We start from the raw sequence: 18,813 nt of genomic DNA on the forward strand, positions 1-18,813 counted from the left end.
TTGTGCTGACTGAAAAATAAAAAAGGCCATCACTTCAACTCGGCTCCCGAATCCCGCGTTATTTACGCTACGTTTGTGGTGTTGATTTAAACAAGGGTTAGCGTTCTGAGTCGTCTCCGGAAAAACGCGTTTGACGCGACTGCATTACCTATTTCTTGTCCTTTATACCGATTTCCAGTTGACTCTGTACATTAGCATCGCTTTTAAATCTGTAAAGGAGTAGGAATTGCTCAGAAGGAGGACGTTTTCAATTTCTTTAAAAAATACGACAAATGATCCTATGCTGCCTTCTTGGCCTCCGACGACTATAGACTAAAAGTACGAGTGTCTTTAAGCTGGGATTAAGAAGTTATAAAGCAGTGGCTGGCGGCATTCACGAACAAGTTTATTGTCTAGTTTATTCGCAGTCAAATCACGAAGACAATGACAGCAATCACAATGGTAAGATATGATCATTGATGATTCAACATCAACCTGTAGGTTACTATTATCGTGCTACTGGTAGTAAAACTGCAGACTGTACGCAAGTCATAAATAGAAGAACTGTGAAGTTCATTTTTACGACCTCCATTATCTCGTCTATTTCATCCATTGACTGGAATAGAATAAAATAATAGCTGTACAACCAGGGGCGTAGCAAACATGACAATTCCAAGGGGGGAAGTGACTCGTGATGTGACGCAGACAGAAAAAGAGACGGGAAATGTCCAAAACATAATTTAAATCAATTTGCAAACGCCACACGGCCCAACGAAATCTATATAGGGACCACGTCCTACATCTTTTACCGATAGGTCTACGTTTGTAATTGCATATCATGGACATTGGACATGTAAGTGGGAACAGTATTGCACCATATCCTTTTTCAACTCTCCGAGTTTTCGTATTTGATCGTATATTTTGGCTGATAATTATAGACTGGGGCTATAGCTCTACTTGCATAGTTGAGCACTTCTACGTATGCGTGACGTATACAGCGCCCTTTTGCGTGTTTAATCAACTCTTTATTTGTTCCGCGATTCAAAATAAATGGGGACTCCGTCTGTATTTAAAACAGTTAGCATGATGCAATGACTTTGAATCATTCCTCGTACTTCGAAAACTCAACTTGACTCGAATAGTGACTTGACTCGTCATTTGATTTGACTCGACTCGACTTGACTCGAGTCGCCTCCAAAAATTAAGTGACTTGACTTGACTCGAATCACTTTTGGAAATTGAGCGACTGGTCTTGACTCGAGTCAAAATGCAATGACTCGAGATGATTTGTGACTCGAAGGTATATTGACTTGATCCCAACACGGGTACCGCGTCAGAAAGTCCCTGTATCTTCGAAACTGAATATCTTTTCGTTGGCTGTACCTATTCGTAGTGTCGCGGATTATCGAGTTATTAGCAAATATATATATATATATATTGCGACTTCGAAAGAAGTCAAATTTGATTTAACTGCCAATATTATGTGACTCCTCGACCACTTGAACGTTTGAGACTGCTTCCTTGAGTGCTTTTCAGCCTTTGATTTTCTACTTCTAATTGAAGTACAGTTTATATGTTTTGCTATTTCTAATTGTACCATGCAGGCCTGCACGAGTGGGAATTCACAGCACTGCGACCACTTCCCGTAGCCCATTACCCATTTTGAGTAAATGACCCCTATTCTATGGAGAATGTACCTTCACCGGGATTATTTCTCTCTGGAGCCTAGAAACGTTCAACACTTCGGTAGGAATTCTGGGGTTGACCTCGGTCGGACTCGACCCCACAACCCATTGGTGTTGTAGCTGTGGATCATACCACTACGCTATCTGGTCACTATAGAATCATTGTTTCTAGTTCCCCATGTTAGGTTTCTTTTATCCCTGTTCACACTACTAACATCGTTTTAGAGCCTTTCTAAAGTATCGCATTTCAAATGGCTTCATGACGCGCTTTGGCGGTAATCTCGCGTCCCTGTTCTCTCTTCATTACAACATCAAATCGAAGCAATATCAGACGAATCTGGACAACGGTCCTCCCATTTCAATCAAGTGGGAGGTTGGAAGTAACCAGGAATTGATGAACCAGTACGGATCAAGCATTAGAGGCAAAGTAGACGCTGGATATATCCAGGTAATATTGCATGTCTGCGTTGTGTCTGATTGTTTTAGTGAACAGTGATATACATAACACGTATATCATCATCATCATCAAGTGATCATTGTCTGATATGGCTTAAGTACGTAGAAGTGATGCTGTACATTCCCAGTCAATTACAGGTAGAAGTAGCCATTTCCACGACCCGTCTAATTTACATAAGGTGAAAGTTTAAAAAAAATAATGTTTTAACAGTACTGAAGTAGTTTCAATTAGTAAATATATTCGATTGGTCGCATGCTTTAAACCAGAGGTCGCGGAACTCAAAACGGTTCGCGGGCCAATTTTCTAATTTCGTGAATACCGCTGACCGCATGAATTCAATATCGCGATAAGATAGACCACAGAGTTTAACAACCACGTTTTCGAAACTTTATAGTCAGTACGATGTTTTGCTCTCTAACATGGACGACTGGCCTAGTTTCTGCAAAAGAAATAATTATATTCTCAAATATAACAAAGATATCATGATCACCACTTTTATTATATTATGAACTATGAGCAGAGCACCCGACAACACTTTTAGGCGACTAAAGAATCGATATAGGGGTTAGCTATACACGGTATTTGCAGGAAAACTAACTCTTCTTAAAAGTTGCTCTAGTTGGGAAGCCCCAAGTCGTTTTCTGAGCGTCTTGGTCTTGGCCGCATCTGGGCCATCGCAGGTGAAGACATTATATGCCCATTCATATCAGTTAATTCTTCCTTCATGCTATTACCATCGCCGAAGCCGTATTAGCTAGTGAGGTATAGTGATATTGCACACAGGAGAATGGCTTGTTTTTAATATCAACAACAATATTTTGAAACTGAAATAAATTTCAGCATTTTAAAATGCTGTAACAAGAGTTGTTCCCGTATCTCAAATCAGTTCGCAGGCCGCAAAACATCACCCCGCGGGCCGCGTGTCGGTGACCCCAGCTTTAAACATTTAATCGGAGGTGGTTTCGGTGCATTTGCTCGACCAACGCAATAATAAACGACATTCGAAATAGGTGTATTCTCTAAAATGTATTCTGTTACCGTGATGCAGGGGCCATTGCGCGCAGGTTTATGACAATTTCACTCGTGATGGGGATGCCAACATCTGTCAATATTATAATTTCTACTTTACAAAGTCATGTACCTACAATCCCCACAATACGCATATCGCGTACTGTGGCACAGTTACTTAGATAGTGAATATAATTCGTTACGACGCAATCAATGAGCCAACATAGCTAATACTTGGGATGTAGTACTGGGCAACGAGGTTCACAAATATGACGTTACCAGAGTCAATAACTATGATATATCGCACTATATATTTCCAGATTATGTCATATTCCTTATTATTCCAAAGAGAATAGTGATAGTCATCGTCCTTTTACAACTTAATCTATTATATATGCAATATATTGGATCACACAAATGCAGTAACCCCCATGTCTGGATGTTACATTATTTCCGTCATTTATCACTACGACCACCAAACTTGCACCCTCAGTTAACATATCATTATTTGGTAATGTTTAATCACACACGTCTGCGTTATAGTTCCGGGCGGTCAATTACCAGCGAGACGCATTCGCCATGTGCCCAAGAGTAAAGATCAAAGCGGGGAAGGGCGATATCGAACACGCGTGTATCGGGAGCACCAGCAATTCCCCAACCCTAACACACTGCGGCGATTTTGCGTGGAGAGATATCGATGATCAGAGATGGATTGCTTACCGGCTGAATCAGAGGATGATTGATTCTGTTGTGATGATATTTTACAGATGATTTCTTAAGCCGCCCGATCGCAGAAGAACATTGCTTTTCCGAATGAATGTTTTGCATGAATGTTCTTGTGGAAATAATACAATCATTACACTTGTGTCGAAAGGACGTCATGAAATTAACGTTTAGTGTCGCGTTGAGCTGCAAATTCCGTTCGATTTGATTCTAGTGTCACCTATATATCGTATTCCATGTGGAGGGACGATGGTATTTACTGGAGTGATTTCTGCGGTTACCGAGTACTGACTTTACTTTCGATCAATTATCATATGGTCGAAAAAAGAAAAGATGTGTCATACCTAATAAACCTATGGTTACGGTGATATATATAACGCTTATGATTATCATCACACTTAACAAGTCATTTATTGGTTATCTTGAAACATCATGTATACGCCAGTTTCGCTCGTTCAATCACGTAAGGAGCAGTGATGAGCGTACTGTGCTTTTCGAGACTCCGTATCCCTCCGACAACTTCAGTGTCTGAGGAAAACTCCCTCCGACTCCGAAGAGCTCAATCCCAGACTCCGAGATACTCCGATGAATCTCGTCAAGTATCCGAAACATCGGACACTACAGACACTGCTCAACAAAAATGCCTTGCTAGATCACTAGGTTAAGGTAGCTCGTGGTCAATCATACCATTTTAACCATATCATTAGAGTGGCAAGCATGGTACACTTGGTAATGTGTTTTACTAAATAAATGTGATAAGATGGTTGGCCTTATAGTATTGTCGACTCTCCTCAATTGCAGTGCAGATGGCAGACTTTTATGCTCTTGGCAATCTTTTATGCATGTTACCTCTCATATTACAACTTTACAAGGACAAAAGTTACAACACTCCGAAAATCTCCAAAAAAATATTTGTAGTAAACTCCGACTCCACTCCGACTGTCACAAAATCAGCCAAACTCCGCTCCGAATAAACTACGACTCCGCCCCGATGCTCATCACTGGTAAGGAGTTAAGACCAGACCAGAGAAAGGCAATACAGACACGCGTGTATCGGGATCACCAGCAATTCCCCGACTCCAATTCATTGAGGCAATCATGCGTGTATGGATATAGAATATAGGTGATAAGAGATGGATCTCTTACCGGCTGAGTCAGAGATGGATTGATTCTGTTTTGATGATATTCTACGGACGATTTCTTAACCTGCCTGATTTCAGTGAAGCACCATTTGTGCGAATGAAATCTTTGAATGAATATTTTGGTGCAGCAATCCAATCATTTCACTTGTGTCGGCAAGATGTCATGTAATTAAAGTTTACGGCGGCGTTCAGCTACAAATTATGTTGGTTTTGAATATATGCATGCACCCAACCTAACGTATTCTATTTGCCAAGGCCAGTGTATTTGCAGGCGTGATTACTGTTGCGACCTAATGTTGACTATGATGACGAAATGTGATATCGGAATAGAAAGGAGGTGTCATATCCGATAAACTTATGCAAATTGATCACGTCGCGTATCAGTTATGAATCTTTGAATTATTAAACTGGCACAATCAAAATGGGTAATGACACTACGTGTAGATGCAAATCTCGAAAATATTCAGCTGTCATGATTCATGTGCCAGATTTTAAGACAGGGGTGGGCAAACTTTTGAGCTCGAGGGCCGCATTCAACATCTGAATCCATTCGCGGAACGCACTATATAAAATGGGATAAACCAAAACGCAATATTGGTATTTGATTATATATAGTTAGGGCATGGAGATATTATATGTACCTATTTAAAACAAACCAAACATTGCTTTGATGATATGGTACACGCGTCAGAAAGATAGTGGCGAGATTGTATAGGCTGGTCGATCTCAGTAACCAATTTGTCAAAACTATAGAGATGAAAGTCGGTTGTCTCGATTCTTCGAACAGGATTGAAGTTTAAATCTGTGAGCAGCGATCTGTTCATAGATTTACTAATTTCACTTTTGGTTCAGTTCCAGGACACACAATGCTCACAGAATCATAACCATGTTAGCTTCAAACACGCTTCTACTATATGTGTAGATAAAATATAAATGCCCCAATTCTACGCGTACAGAGAACGAATCTACCTAAGACACGTGCGAATCGGTTTTTATGAACACATCACTGAAATAATTAAAACTGGATCGAGTGGCCAATTTGAAATCCCACTCGTGATCCGAATTATGTCAATCTCGTTTAGGATTTCTGTGATGTTTAGCAGTTGAAACCTTTAAAACTATGTGGGCCGTGAGATCGGGCTGTCGCGCCAGAAATTAAACATAAAACATAATATAGGAAGTATTTACCTTAGAACAGTAGTTCTAAAACTTTTTAAGACACGCCTTACGATAGTGAAAGATTTCGCGCTCCCTTACCGTCATATCACAAAACGCAACCAGGTTGCTAGCAAACTTAACGGATAGTTTGATGGCATAAAAGGTTACGACTACATATGAGAGATTTCAAAATGTGAAATTCAGACTAAATACAGAGCAACAAATATGAGATTTTTGGTAAATCCCGCATAGCGCGAAAATTGTTTTCAGTTGAGCTCAGCTTTGCGCCCCACTTCTGATGGTTTCACGCCCCCAGTTTGAGAATCGCTGTATTAGAATTATCATGGTGAAATATACCAAGAAATAGTTTAATCAAGTACGTGCATTATTGCGATTTTTAGTACGCATTTTATCAATATTTAAAAAAAGTTTCTTTAGACTCCCGCGGGCCGTACAGAACGGTGTTGCGAGCCGTAGTTTGCCCGCCCCTGTTTTAAGACGTTATACCTCCTTTCAGACCAGCTCTGCCTAACAGCAACTTTAACCTAACTCTAATCGGGATTTGAGTAACCTGATATTCGTAACCATATAATACCTCCTAATAATATACCTTGTCCGAATTTACTGGTGACCAGAGTTGGCCAATACCGATATCTTTACGGAGACAGATGTCGTTAGGGCCAGCACCTACGCGACAAACTGATTTCGCACCCAGAGCTGATGGCATCAGCTCTCCAATTAGCTGGAGGTGGTAATGCACAGCAGTCGGAGTTGATGCAGTTGCGATTCCCAAGAAATGTCAGAACTTGAAAGGCATGGAAAGCATCCACGTTGGTAATTTCAAACGGCAGATTAGGTGGCAGTGAGGTCGTGAACCTTTGGCAGTCAATCTGAGTTAGATACTTCCAAAAGGAACGATAGATCTTTGTGACCAACGCAGAATGACTAATGAAGCGACCAGTTCATAGAATCTCTAATATATTTTCATTTACCGAGATACAGGGTTGATTTAAGGCAGTGTTTATAAGAATTGGACTTATAAACGTGATGGAAAATCATCCTCACATTACTTCCAACTTTCTAAAAACAAAATTGTTGAATGCTAATATTTTCCCTAACAACGGGTTCAAATAGGAGTGATAGTAGTCCAAAAACATTGCCATTGGGCTCACAGTACAGGTGGACAAGTCCTACTCGGGTATGCTGTAAAAGAAGGAGTATATGCTTCGTTACATGATATGTAGCAGTCGCGTGACCCCATTAAGCCGGTACAGACATCACACATAATACAATGGTCTGTTTTCTTTACTGAAATAACGAGCATCCTTGATTCGTTGCAAAGCGGAAAATACAATTCAACGTTAAATCTGGGTTCGTGCTCGATTCCCGATGAGCTGATATCAAGCCTTCGTAAAATAGTTGATGGGGGTGTTCGCGCAAAGAAATCCCGGGAACTTGCAGAGCCTGCGAATCATTTCCTAAAATAAAAAACAGAGATAAAGAGAGAGTTAGAAAAATTCCGTAGGCTTTATTCTAATCTTCGTTACTAAGTTGCGATTTAAATAAGGATTGGGACAGTTTTGCGAAATAAAGTGATAACTGTGAAGTAGGAATGGTATATACTCACAACAACCTGAGTGAGTAGTGCAGAGGTTCTCAACCTTTTTATGGTCGCGACCGAAAATTTCAATTTGTTAATGTTCTGCGACCCCACTCTTAATTTTGCGTGCTTATTACTACAATATATGCACACCTTAGTTGAAATTATGCAATTATGAACTCGTCCTCACTCTATCAAGACTATATAAACGTATATAGGTCATTTGGAACGATTTCTATATCAATCCGGGTTCACATTCTTCAGAGGTCGTTTTTTCTTCTACTTTGAAAAATGAACTAAAGCATCCACTTAATGGGCATTTCGTAATGGTCATTTGTAGGGCTGGGCAAAATAAAGTAGCCGAGTGATTCGATTCTGAATCACGTACCACGCTTCGAGTCGAATCGAGTATTCGAGTATCACTCATTGTGACATCACAACATGATGTACTATGTCTAAGTTCAAAAATGTGCCTTTTATGCTACCACTAAGAACATAATGCCTGTTATCCATCATATTAAAGATACTTCGGTATTTTTCGACCATACCGATTTCATTGCACTTCTTGACAATGTTCTGTTATGATCATGCTGATTTCGGAAATGTGTTATTTCAAGTAACGTTCGTAGCTTTGTACTAGGTCTCTTATGCTGCGACGTGGCCAATAAAGGTTTCATGGCTTCCACAGTTTAAAATAGTATCAAAACTATAATTCTCGTTAGTAAATTAACTTTTAGTTGCGAGTAGCGAATAATTTCAGTACTGGAAAAAATCGTCCTTTACTACTCGACTCGAGTCATTAAAATTGTTTTTCGATTCAGATTCGAGTACTCAATTCATTGTGACCAGCCCTAGTCACTGGTATTTCATTTTTGTCTCTATGCGACCCCAGAGAATGGGCAAACGACATCATTTAGGTCGTGACCCCTACTTTGGGAACGTTTGAAGTAGCGGGAATAGGGTGCTAAACACAGTTTAGTACTCCAAAAAGGTAGAAGTGCGTCGTTACTGAACATCTCTGACGAAAACATGGCGTTAACTTACTGCGTCTTTCCTTCTTAGACAGTAACCTGATGGCGCGACTATCGGCATTGCAATGAAAGTAACACCGCCGCAGATAGGCCCAGACACGCACACTAGGTCTTTTCTGGTGTCACATTCTCCCAGCCGTTGAAAGCCACCGCATCGCTGATATAGCTGTTTCGGGCATTGGTAGCAGCACCTAAATGCAACGTAAAATTTACCGTTACGTGAGCAGAGGTGTCGGATGGGACTCCATTTAAAATTGCAGGGCGCATCTTCTCGACTATAGTGCTAAATGACTAATGCCACAACAAGTAGGTGGTATTTTCGAAACTAAATTTTGTTACCGCGATACAGGGCCTTCTTCGCCAAGTCGTTATGACAATTGAACACGTACAGGTGGCGCAAACATACACCAAAACCACGATCTACTTTAGAAAACGCAAGGTCGAAATGTAAGCAGCTTTGCTTGAAATAGGTTCGGTGGTAGAGGAAATATTCTAAATAGAAGTGTAGTGTAGTGCCGGTTACACTTACAATCTCTTCGTGAGAACTTTGGAAAAGTATAAAAACAAGATACACTCTAAGCGAAAAGACTGTGTACTTACACCAGTGTACCATCCGTGATATATTGGTGTGAATAGACTAACACCACGGTATATATGAAACACAAATATTAATCCAAATGATGCATGCATTGCACGCTGGGACGCAAAAAGGCATGCACGTAGGCACGTAGGAAGTATAACCGAGATATAATTCAACAATACGTATACGCTAAGAGTGTGACAATTATACATATAATCGCTGTCGCAATAGATAAAGGTAAGATCGCTTAATCATATGAAACAGGCCCCATCTCACACTCACCCACAATAATCCTTTATTGGCATTCCTCCGCCAAAGCAATACGGGCGAGGACAAGGTCGTTTGCATGGTGGGCAGCGTATGCCTGTACAATACGCTGTACTGATGGCAAGCAATAATATGAAACACAGCGTATGCATGATGGATTCTTGTCTAATAATAGAAAAAGGGACGTACACTCATTATATGTCTTATCAAGTCACATAATTATAGCCTACTGCCTATAGTGTTACTTCCCAAGTAGAAGTAGCAGTGATGCCGTAGATTTGTTCTTAATTACAAGTATCGATGTGAAAATACCCAAGATGACATGTGAAAACTATTTGAAATAGTAACTGAAGAACTGAAAATTAATCAAGTGAGCATATGCAGTTTAAAAATGTTGATTTGTTTTTTTTTGCGGTTTATTAGAGGTGGTAATTTTCGAAATTGCTGACTGCATCTTCGCTACTGACGAAAAATGGCTAACGACACTACGAGTGCGAGGGTTATTTGTAACTAAATCTCGTTACCGCGACACCGTGGTCATGAGAATTTTACGCATCAACGCGATGAAAGCATATCCGAAAATTAACTTTATTATCCTACATGATATCGAAAGTGCTCAAAGCAAGTAGTTCGTCCTGAAAAACTGTTGATTAAAAGTTGCAACGCAATCACTTGAAATAGATCGCGGCCAAACCAATAACCACCTCCTTGCGCATCACACAGATATCCAATCGCTCACTTACTTCAAGTTATCACCCATAATATACAGAAGCCCGCTGTACCGGCGAAAATTTACCTTTTTCAAATACGCGACAAGTACTCTCTATACATCCAAAACCCAAGCAAAGGCGTTTTCTACACGACATAGGCTACTGCCATTACGATACGGTGTTATCAAACCACCCACTTAACCCTGACGTGTTAAATCATTTCCCCGATCTACTAAGTATAGCACGGGCTTGTGTGGTTTCCAATGTGCGCATCCACATAGTTACAATGTAAAACGGTATTTTAGTGAAGTAACCTCATGTTGAGATTCTGACAAGGACAGGTAAAATAAACTAGTAGAAATATGATGTCCTAGTCTACATTTGATGGTGTTTTACAGTTATTTTCATCGTCGGTTTGCTATGAAGATAACACTTTGAAATTGAGTTTTAAGAGAAAGAGATATTTCATTTAATTGGTCAACCGGTATACTATAGGTGAATCTTATAAATCTAACTTCTACATCCAATGGAACAGAGAATCTATGATTACTTGGATGGCGATACATGATAAAGATTCATGATTGACTGACCTAAACCTATACCGAACCACATGCCCCATTAAACGAAATGCGAAAACCTTGCCGACCAAATTGCTAGCATTAAACCGCGTTGGAATGGACTGTGTGAAAAGCGCATCCTACGTGAACTCCATTTGCCATAACGCGAGGGTATTTATATATTTCGGAAGGAGGTGATAAAATATTTTGCCTTTCTCACGATAGCAATTAATATATTATTTTTAAGATAATGGGGTACGTTCCTTGAAACCTGCTGTTGTAATACACGTAAGAGTGTAGGAGGCAATTTATATGGTAATGGATAAATCAATTAGAAAAACCTCAGATTTCATAAAATATCAAATGAAGTTTTAAGAGCTGAATCGGAAAGATTAAAATCTGATTAGATTGATTAAATCTAAAGTAATGAGGTTCCTTGAAATCTTCTGCTGTAATAAGCGTCAGAGTGTCGAAAGCAATTTATATGGTACCGAAGACATCGATTACAAGACCACAGATTTAATTAAACCTTAAATAATGTTTTTCAGTGCCGATTCGGAAAGATGACAATGTTCGAACCGGCTTAGATACGAAATTACATCTTTCGACAGACATATCAACCGATTCGTTAAAAACATCTTAGTCAATATGTGGTTGTTGTATTAAATATGGACGTTTCATTTTGCCTATATCAGTTCGATTATGGCCTTATATTAAACACGTCGCTGTGTAGTCAATACAGGAAATATGCTCTCTTTTACGAAAGATCTAGATCTGACAACTGATTTTAATTGCCTATTGAAAATATATTGCTCGCTTTGATCTCCCTTGAACGGGCTATTTACTCATAAGTTGTAATCAAGTTTACAAGTAGGCGTAAAATGACGCTGGAATATACAAATGAAAGTAAAAGGCATTGGAATTCAGATTAAAATACATGTATGTGAACACCAAATGTAAAATCTCAAACGTGATCAATAATAGATTTAATAGTAAGATTACTAACAAAATCCAACACGTGACGCGTTTTCAGACTTAATACAGTTGCGGTGGTAGGAATAATGCAGTCGCTCCCAAACTGTGTTACGAGTACCACAAGTGGTAATTGAGACTCTCTCAGGGGGTACGCGAAAAGATTCGGCGGATGTAGAAATTAATGAAGTTTTGAATTCGATACAGCGAGAGATACTAGGTTGTCGAGATGAACTGGGCTACCGTCACTCTAGGCCCAGTGTTCTTTTAGGGCTTCCCAAATTTCGGACTTGCAACTAAAGTAGAAAATTATTGGTTGTTTCTCGCTATGTCTTGTCGATAATACGAATATAGCCGACGATCAATAGTTGCGGTACAGCTATAACAGCTGAATCAAAGAGGTATTCACAAAATAAGCGCACCTTCGATACTTCTAAATGTTTTTTTCTCCTGATTTATGGCGCATAATGATCAATTTTTACGTGTGGAAACATAACAAGCAGAAGCCAGCAGCCAGAAGCCAGAAGCCAGAATCCTGGCCCAAGCGAAGATTTTCGTCGCTATGTCGTGTTAAAACCATACAACGAAATATGCTACTAGATATCACCCTGAATGATCTAATAAACATCTCGATGAACGCTCCAGAGCAGGTCGCTGGCGAGGATGCACAAAAGATAGCTGACAAGTGGCAAAATCAAAGGACCGACGAACAGTGACAGCGCGGCATTGAAATGCGTGGGAATCTGCAATCAATGAAGAAATGGAAGCTGGCGGATGGGAACGGGATTGCGAATCTGTTTCGTTGCATGAGATAGAACCTGAAAATTTCGTTCTGTGATTGTGCACTTCCAGTAGCCTAATAAATAATTCGTTCAAGCAAATATGGCAATTTTTGGTATTGAAATGACACACTTGTGGTCTTTTTAAACTACTTAGCGGTCACCCAAATCAAAACTTAGAAAAACTGTAAAGGCCTACCCATATTCTACGACTCTTACATTGATCTAGCATATATTCTATAAGTATAGATTACTAACCTACGGATAGATACGCAGGTCCCGTCGTTACGCTCCGGCAAGCAGTCACACTTATTGCTGAGCAATCTAAAAGCAGCATAATTGGTGGTGTAATAGCTTGCGACTCGAGGGCTGAAATGTAATGAAACTGGTCCCGATCCAGAGCTACTGCCGCATTGATTCTGATAATACAAATTAAAATCTTGTCGGGGATATGGAACCACCTCAAAACACCCCTCAAAATCTGAAAATCGGCATTGTTCCAACAATGGCAACACCGAAACACGATGAACATAACAATGGCAATTTCGTCAAGCGATTGTTAAGAACAATGTCGATTTTCAGAATTTGAGGGATGTTTTGACGTGGTTCCATTTCCCTGACAAGGTATTTATTTTTATTCTCCGAATCAGTGCGACAGTAGCTCTCGTTTAAGACCAGTTTCATTAAATTTCACCACTCGGGTCGCAAGTTATAACACCACCGATTATGCTGCTTTTAGATTGCTCAGCAATAAGTGTAACTGCTTGCTGGAGCGTAACGACGTGACCTGCGTATCTATCCGTAGGTTAGTAATCTATGCTATAAGTCACTACACGTTACGCTGCGCCGAGCAGTTACTATCAAACTGTGATTCCACTTAAATCAACATCAAAACTTTATTCTTATCACCGGATTATGCACATGTATGAGCGGTGTTCAAAAATGACTTTTTTGAAATTGTACCGGCTATACTTGATAAAATTGTTAGATTACCTAAAAAACGCTGCACACCTATTTAAGCTCAATTCCAACCTATAGTGGCATTGCTATAAGAGAAAAAGTTTTGGATTTATTTAATAAAAATAAACATGAAATTTCCTCGAATCTTATTGGCTATACACCATGAAATTGTTTGATTGCCGGAAAAGGCGATGGACAACGGATTTACCTCAATTCGAACCAGTAAAAAACGAAGTTACTGATGTTCAAAATTCAAGATTTCAAATAATAGTAATTACGGTGGTTAAAAATCTATAATAAATAACTGAAGAATTTGCCACCGTAAATACTATTCTTTTCAAATCCAAAATAGTGTCCTCCAATAACTTTGCTTGTACTGGTTGTAACTGAGCCACATTTTTTGTGCATCGTTTCTTCAGACAGCCTAACAATTTCATGGGGTAGTCAGTGAAATAAAAAAATATATATGGCAGGCATTTAGCTGAGCATGCTACTTGCGCCAATAACTATAGTGACGACAGATTCTCAATTTTGGGTAGAGGCCGCACACTTTTCCACTTGTCCGCGCTGGAATCGACATTCATTAAGATCCATCAACCACGCTTATGCCAGCAGAAGGGACGTTTGCTTCAGCTAAAAATTGGCCACTAGCTGTGCTCGCGGTTTGTCTGCACTTGATGTTGTTTTGTTTCTATGACGTCACAATTGGCTGTATGCAATGCAGTTATATGCAAGTTTTTGAAATTCTCTTTATGCCGACGATTACCCCTGAAGAGTGTTGCTTCAAAAGCTTCGGGTTTTAATATAGTTCTAATATGAATATATTATTAAAATGTAAATTATAAATAACCTAAATTGGGTGCGAAATGAATGTTTCTATACTTTAGGGATATATCAACCATCGGACAGTTTAAGCGCTCTTCTCGTTTTCTGGTCTTAACGACGTGATAAATAAATTGCATCTGACATAATTCACGACGAAGAAGCAGACCAACTCGCAAGATCGGCAACGTCAGGCGAATTTTTAGATATTTCACAAACGCGAAGTCTATCTCCCGAAAATGCAGATCAGTCGTAATGAGCAATGCTAAGGAAAGAGTGGAAGTAAGAACTGCCCGAAGTCAGCAGAGACAATACCAGAGCTTCAATCATAGATAAGACTCGTCCATTCTAACCCGAAATTAAACCGGATATTGCGAGCTAAATCTGTAATGCTGAATCTGTACAGGATTGGGTGTAATGGTGACGGATTGCTGACATTTGGTTCGACCATGGAGAATTTCCTGCAAGCATACCTGATATTCTCCAAATATAGACTATCTGTCATTGAAGCTGCCAGGAATCCTGTCGTTAATATTGCGCTATCAGACGTAGCCTACTAACTAACTAGTTCACTATAATACCTGTTGAAGAATTTGCTATTTCGTCAAATACAATAATGTAAGAGGACTTATTACAATCAAACCCTCTGGTGCACAAGATCGTAGTAGTCGAGCACCAAAACCCTACATCTACTGCTTCTCTCAGATTCATACAATGATCTCTTCATGCAATGTTTTTATTCGCACAAAGTTCTTCAATAGGCTACATCACCATTTACAAAAGGTCATGTATTCGTTATGACGAGCGGAACGCTTCGGTCAGACTTCGGTGAGAATCGGTTTTACCGGGGAAGGAGTCCCTGGGCAAACTAACCCTGGGAATTTGCAAAGCTTGCGAGCCAATTCCTGGAAAGTAAATTATCCATTGCATAATTGACTGCAGTCAAACCCATGGGTTTTTCATGGTGGTTGCATAAGCCAATGCGTAATAGATTCATAAGCGGAGGTCTTCAAAGTAGGTACTGGGATAGAAGTACAATTAAAACCACGAATTACTACTGAATTACAAGCAGAAGTAGCAATTTTCAGGTTTTAAAAATAGATTTGGTCCTTGCGTCATACACTTTTAGCTGTTAATCGAGAGTAGCTACATTCAAGATTTGTGTATCATATTGACCAATAACACTAGAAATAGGTATACGATTATTTAAAATATATTCAGCTATCGTGCTAGAAGGGCTATATTTCGCACAGCCGTCATATGAATTTCAAGCATATCGTGGATGAAAGCATATCATATAAATACTTTCTGTCCAAAGTGAGTAGTTTTGCCGAAAAAACTGTGTAGAAGTGGAAATATTCCACACACATTATCACTTGACTTAGGAGTTTTGATAAGCAAATATATTCGAAGAAGTATAAGTACTTCGTTACTAATTTCCTCTGGGTATAAACATAAGTAATACCTTAACGTGGTACTTGATTATATCCAGGTATAGAAGTGGTGATTCAAGTTGTGACGTGACTATTTAGTGTGGCAGTACAAAAAAAAAGTATGGAAAGTACTGAAGTATGTTGTTTGATGATGTAGTTTGGGAAGAGGGAAGGAAGTAGTGGAAAAAATTAAATCCACTTGAGTACTTTGAACATGTAGCAATATCGGCCGCCTCGGGTCTGGACATACGCAATATGCAATATGCATAGGCTATTTCGGGAGAGTATCAAACGGTACGTTTGTATCTTGCACTATACTGACACGAGTCCTATAGTTTTGACTTACCACTTGCTTCTTTGTCAAGCAGTATCCAGATCTACTGATGATTGGGATAACTATATTCTTTGCTGGATAAGATGTACTGCCGTGGCAGAGAGGACCCACTTGGCAGACCAATCCTTTTCTGCGGTCGCATCGGCCGTATCGGTTGAATAAACCACCACAGCGTTCGTATTGTTTCTTAGGTCTGACGCACACGTAGCAGCAACTGAAAAAAAAACAAAGATATTGTTGTATCAGGAATCAAAAGATATAGTTGTTTGTTGGTGACAAGAAGGCAGATCTAATACGCCGATCTAATCAAAATAATGTTTGCCAACCTGTGAAAGATGGTCAGGAAACTACTTCTTCTGTTTAGGTCTACATACATTTGCGTGCAAACATTTTCGACCACGAACACTGACCAGACAAGACTGCGATCCAATGTAACTTATGTGCGCGTGCAGTCTTTACTAAAGGTTCTATATACGACATGCAGTCAGAGTTCAGAGAACTCATTGAAAACTTTGATCGACCACAGATAGCTGATTGACTTCAATAGCTTTTGCAGTACATTACGTTAAATACCGTTTTATTCTTTGTATAGGTGGATAAGAACGCGATTAATGTATCGATTCCGGAATCCAGCCCGTCGAATAGGCCTACCCTACGTCATCTCCCCACATCAGTCCCTCCGACCGGAGAAGTTTCAGGCCCTTATGCTACATGCTAACAACCTACCCGCATCTGTCCTTTTCGAGAATCTTTCCTTGTGGACAGTTGGGTCTTGGACAAGGCCTGGTACATGGCGCGCAACTCAGTGATTTCGTTGGTGATGCTCCATGCACTGCACCGACGTAAAACAATACGACAAGACACAAAGTCTTCATAATCTTAGCTCAATATTATATAAATATTCTACAAATAGCGATATATTTCAGATTTATTTCGACCTCGCATGTTAACAAGTTGCCCTCAGCGACTAATAGCGTAGCGTTAGATGCATATTGGATTGACATCACAACACAACTGGCCTATATGGAGAATAGGTAAGATATAGTGCTTGGCTGGTGCAAGGGCCTTGGCAAGCAGAAATATATCTAGACGCAAATTGTTCGTTTATATTGTCCTGGAACCAGATGGTCTCCGTGACAAAGTGCTACTTTTTTGGACTTCGGTCTTTGTGAGAATCAACGAAATAGGCGATTTTCGTCTACAATATGGATGACATTTCGTTCTACTATCGTAACATGCGAGTATATCGTTACCACTTGGATAGAGAGCTAAATATTCGGGTCGTAGTTAGGACAGGTTCGGCCCGGGCCAGTATTTAGTTCCACGTATGCTTCAAAAACTCGTTAAACAGCTCATAAAAGTCGAATTGACTATGAACCATTATAAAACCCTCACATAAAATGTTTTGAGCTAATATCTGACAACATTTTCAATCGTCGAATGCCGACCAGATTAAGACTCTTATTTGTATGCTCAGGCCTGGTTCGTCACCTACCGAGTCCATATTTATAACGTTTGTGGCAACCAGGTCTTCGCTATATTGACTTCGCCCAAGCTTAGACCGCTGTGGACATTGTCAACTGGGATGATGTTCCCGATCTCAAAGGCGAATGTGATCTCTGTCTCATTGCGTGGCGATATTTATGCTTTAGAGTCACGGGATGAAGCAATTAATCCTTGATAGTAACAAAATACCTCACTCGTTTAACGATCGAAAATGCTTCTCTATAATCGCCATATGGCTAGGTCAAGAGATAATTGTATCGGATTGATGGAGATCTTTATTTGCATAATCACAGGGTCGAACCAGTGACACACACAACTATGACAAAGTCTGCGTTTTTGCGAAAAAAAATATATACATTAAGCAGCATCCTTTCCTACAGTGGTAAAAGTAGCGAATATTGATATTCAAATACAAATAGAAACACTGTTCCGGTTTTCTACTAAATTGTGAGTAAAGCTGGCTCTTTTGAAGGCATGCTGAAGCATATTTAAAGAAAATGGGAATCGGGAGGTCAAGTTCTACTACAATTGAATAAATATACGTACTCAATTGAGTGGTTTGTAAATAGTAGATATAGGTAAATCCAAGATTGCCCGACAGTTCGATCATGATTCCTCAGTGGCGTTACTATGTATAGATGTTGCCGGCGTTCGTCCAGTTGTTGTATACGCAGACTGTTTTAATTGAATTGATTGTCAATCTTTATATTCAAATTCTGTAATTGCGTGGGATGTCAACGCATTGATCATTCCCCAGTCGCCAACAATTGAATATCGCGAAGAGTAGATATTTGAATATTGCGAAGGCACCTGACGGATTTTAAAACATATTTAATATATTTTGAGTAATAGCTCCAATAAGCTACGGCCGAGATTCATGCGATGTGACGTGTCATGTAGGGCCACCGTATTTTGTAACCTGGAAAGATGGTCACATTTTAAAAATCATTAAAGGTAGTTCACCGAAATTGAAAACAGCTGAGTTTGAAATATTTACTGGAAATCTTGTGTTGACTGAATAATATAGAAAAGGCCTTCACTTCTACTGGGATTCCGAATCCCGATTTATTGACGTTACTTTTGTGGTGTTGATTAAAATACAGGTCATCA

General features: G+C 39.6%; 2 protein-coding genes and 1 long non-coding RNA gene across 3 annotated transcripts in view; 1 reads left to right on the plus strand and 2 right to left on the minus strand.

Annotated features, from left to right (window-relative positions):
- Window positions 1-18,813, plus strand: part of LOC145444715 (uncharacterized) — a 201,220-nt gene that overhangs the window by 174,638 nt on the left and 7,769 nt on the right. The gene's annotated exons all lie outside the window — the stretch shown is intronic.
- Window positions 1-18,813, minus strand: part of LOC145444568 (CCN family member 2-like) — a 50,199-nt gene that overhangs the window by 13,539 nt on the left and 17,847 nt on the right. The gene's annotated exons all lie outside the window — the stretch shown is intronic.
- On the minus strand, window positions 7,471-9,838 carry LOC145438176 (cysteine-rich motor neuron 1 protein-like). Its single transcript, XM_080315542.1, has 3 exons — window positions 9,646-9,838; window positions 8,797-8,974; window positions 7,471-7,630 (listed from the first exon to the last, which is right to left on the minus strand). The coding sequence occupies exons 1-3, from the start codon at window positions 9,780-9,782 to the stop codon at window positions 7,553-7,555; spliced, it is 393 nt and encodes a 130-aa protein (XP_080171668.1). The 5' UTR covers window positions 9,783-9,838; the 3' UTR covers window positions 7,471-7,552.

Source organism: Botryllus schlosseri, chromosome 1 (genome assembly GCF_051294905.1).
Source record: "Botryllus schlosseri isolate E-star chromosome 1, Bs_hap1, whole genome shotgun sequence".
Taxonomy (NCBI): domain Eukaryota; kingdom Metazoa; phylum Chordata; class Ascidiacea; order Stolidobranchia; family Styelidae; genus Botryllus; species Botryllus schlosseri.